The following is a 2,851-nucleotide window of genomic DNA, read 5'->3' on the forward strand; positions in this document are numbered from 1 at the left end:
AGAAGGATTGCCGAGAGGAGCTCTCAGCAACGATATCGTCATTTTTAAAAATATATTTAGCAAGTTATTTAAAACTTTTACTGATAAATGTGACCAGTGGGACCACATGTCAGTTAGAAAGAACACACACAAAAAAAGAAAATAGGATGTGGCATATACTTTGCCGAGTGTCGTATGGCGGCTCTCGGTAACGTACGCAGTAACTGACGAAGTCGTCTGTTGCGGACGGGCATGCCACGTGGCTCCTCTTTGCCGTAAGCGGCTCTCGACGTCTGCAGGGTTTGCCGTGCGGTGCCTCTTTACCGTGGGCAGTGACGGCAAAGAAGACAGTTTACCGTGAAGCTGGGTTTGCCAAGAGTGGCACCCGGCAAAGTTTTCTTTACCGACTGTCCGTGTTTTAGCACTCGGCGAAGAGCATGACACTCGGTGTACCTGAAATTCCAGCAGTGCCGTAGGTGTAGCATTTTTTGTATCTGGCACATTGTTGAAATTTTTAGCTGGAGGTGGAGGATAGAAGCCCAGAAGGTGCGGTAGGTGGGGAGTGGGTAGGTGCCGCATCAACATGCTCTCTTATAATTAGTTTTTCCTGCCTCAGACTCCAACTTTTGTCTTGTTTCCTTTCAGACGATTTCATCTTTGCCACTCGTGCTTATAAAGATCGCAGTTCGGGCCTTGCCATATACTCATACACTTAAGCAACAGATATACAGGACAGGAGTATCAGGGAGGAAGACGAGGAAACGTTGATGGCCGGCAGTGAAGAGCTGAAGCTGCTGGGGTGGTGGGCGCCCGGGGTGAGCCCCTTCGTGCTCCGCGCCCAGATGGCGCTCGCCGTAAAGGGGCTGAGCTACGAGTACCTCCCGGAGGACCGCGGGTGCAAGAGCGACCTCCTCATCGCGTCCAACCCCGTGTACAAGAAGGTGCCCGTCCTCATCCACGACGGCAGGCCCGTCTGCGAGTCGCTGCTCATCCTGGAGTACCTCGACGACGCACCCGGCCTTGCCGGCAACGGCACGTCGATCCTCCCCACAGACCCCTACAGCCGCGCCGTCGCTCGCTTCTGGGCCGCCTATGTGAACGGCAAGGTTAGTACTTCCTTAGAACTAGTGTAGAATACACTCTTATATTATGGGACCGAAGAAGTAGTTCATTTCATACACAGAATATACCTCCTCTCAACTCGCTTTGTTGCCACAGTTGTTTCCTTCGTGCATCGGCATCCTCAAGACAGCGAAGCAGGAGGAGAGAGCCGGTAAGGTGGAGGAGACCCTGTCCGGGCTCCGACACTTGGAAGGTGTCCTTGCAGAGTGCTCCAAAGGGGAGGCAGAGGCGGAGGCGCCGTTCTTCGGTGGTGACACCATCGGGTTCCTCGACATCGCGCTCGGGTGCTATCTTCCCTGGTTTGAGGCAGTAGGCCGCCTGGCCGGCTTGGGGCCGCTCATCGACCCGGCGAGGACGCCGAAACTAGCCGCATGGGCGGAGAGGTTCAGGGTCGCGGAGCCGGTCAAGGCGCTGCTGCCTGGGGTGGACGAGCTGGAGGAGTACATCACTACGGTGCTTTATCCAAAGTGGAACATCGCCGTCACCGGTAACTAGTTAATGATCGTGTCTTTCCATTACCGGCGGAGGATCGTGTCGATCCAATAATTCCTCTGCCTTCTTAGTTGTTTTCACCCCAAGAGTTGAACTGTTGTTACTAGTAGGTCCTTAGTGTCTCCTCCTCGTCGATGGCACGCAGGCGTGCACTCTCTTCGATCTGAGTTGTTGACATGTTGTTTCGTGAATAAATTGAAGCTTCATCCATCTTGCACCTCGCATCTTAATTACCGGTATGTTCTACCAAGCAGATTATTCCCGAGCTCTGTTGGTGGTGATTTCCGAGGAATGGATTTTACTAGGGATAAGATTTCCTTTGAGAAAATCACTGGAAAATCCTTACCTGAATATATAAGACTATCCTATTAATTTCCTTTACAAGATATCTTTTATTTTTGCGGGGTTCCTTCACAGGATACCTGAAGTGATAAGCTTCACCAACAATCAATTATGACATAGAAAACGAAAAGGTGCGACAGGATCCCGGAGTCCCGGCTCCCTCTTATCTGGCCCGTTCACCCATAGGAAAACACCTTCGAACCCATGGTTTTTTCTCTAGCCGCCGTCATTCGCTATTTTCTTGAGACAACACCTGCATTTGAAGTTCTTCTCTCGGGTCGCTGGCCTCCAAAATATTCCGCTATCATCCAAACATTCAGATTTTTTATTTAAACATTGAGAAAGGTATCAAATAGTATACACATGCAACCATTAGCATGGGATGGACTCCTCTCCTCCTCCGCACATAGGGTAGGATTAGAAACTCGTAGCTCACGTGAGAGCTCGATAGCTCAACTCGTTAAGCTTGTACAACTTGCTTAGTGAACAGAGGCAAATGTTTATTTCAGCTCGCTTTATGTAAAGCTTAATGAATGCGCTAACAAGTTTCACAGGCAACTCATTAAACTCATTAGTACAACACAACACATATTATTATCTTAAGTGCCAATATTTCATGGCACCTCAACCCATTTATTAATCTTATCGACCTAGCCTAGCCCATCAGAGGGATCAAACTAGCGCACCTCCTCATGTAGTTACCATATTCCTTCGTAAAAATCACACCCACGCTCTCATCCCGTAGGCCGTAATACAGTGTAGTCTATCAACGAGCGCTCATGAGTTTAATGAGCTTTAAATGAACAGAGAACTGAACTATTTTTTTTGCTCGATAAGCTTAACAAGCTTAACCACACGAGCTGAACAAGCCGAACCTGGACAGGATGAGCAGCTTGTTAATTCACACCTATTCGCA

The 2,851-nt window shown here is 49.3% G+C and overlaps 1 protein-coding gene across 1 annotated transcript; it reads left to right on the plus strand.

Annotated features, from left to right (window-relative positions):
* The first annotated feature begins 625 nt into the window (after nt 1-625).
* LOC119288181 (probable glutathione S-transferase GSTU6) lies at nt 626-1,810 on the plus strand. Its single transcript, XM_037567806.1, has 2 exons — nt 626-1,085; nt 1,198-1,810. The coding sequence occupies exons 1-2, from the start codon at nt 747-749 to the stop codon at nt 1,594-1,596; spliced, it is 738 nt and encodes a 245-aa protein (XP_037423703.1). The 5' UTR covers nt 626-746; the 3' UTR covers nt 1,597-1,810.
* Nucleotides 1,811-2,851: the final 1,041 nt, after the last annotated feature.

This window comes from Triticum dicoccoides, chromosome 4A (assembly GCF_002162155.2).
Source record: "Triticum dicoccoides isolate Atlit2015 ecotype Zavitan chromosome 4A, WEW_v2.0, whole genome shotgun sequence".
Classification (NCBI taxonomy): Eukaryota; Viridiplantae; Streptophyta; class Magnoliopsida; order Poales; family Poaceae; genus Triticum; species Triticum dicoccoides.

Excerpts from the sequence above, each read along its gene's own strand:
- LOC119288181 (XM_037567806.1), top strand. The coding sequence starts at position 747 with ATGGCCGGCAGTGAAGAGCTGAAGCTGCTGGGGTGGTGGGCGCCCGGG. Across the intron at positions 1,086-1,197 it reads CCGCCTATGTGAACGGCAAG|TTGTTTCCTTCGTGCATCGG; the intron begins GTTAGTACTTCC and ends TTGTTGCCACAG.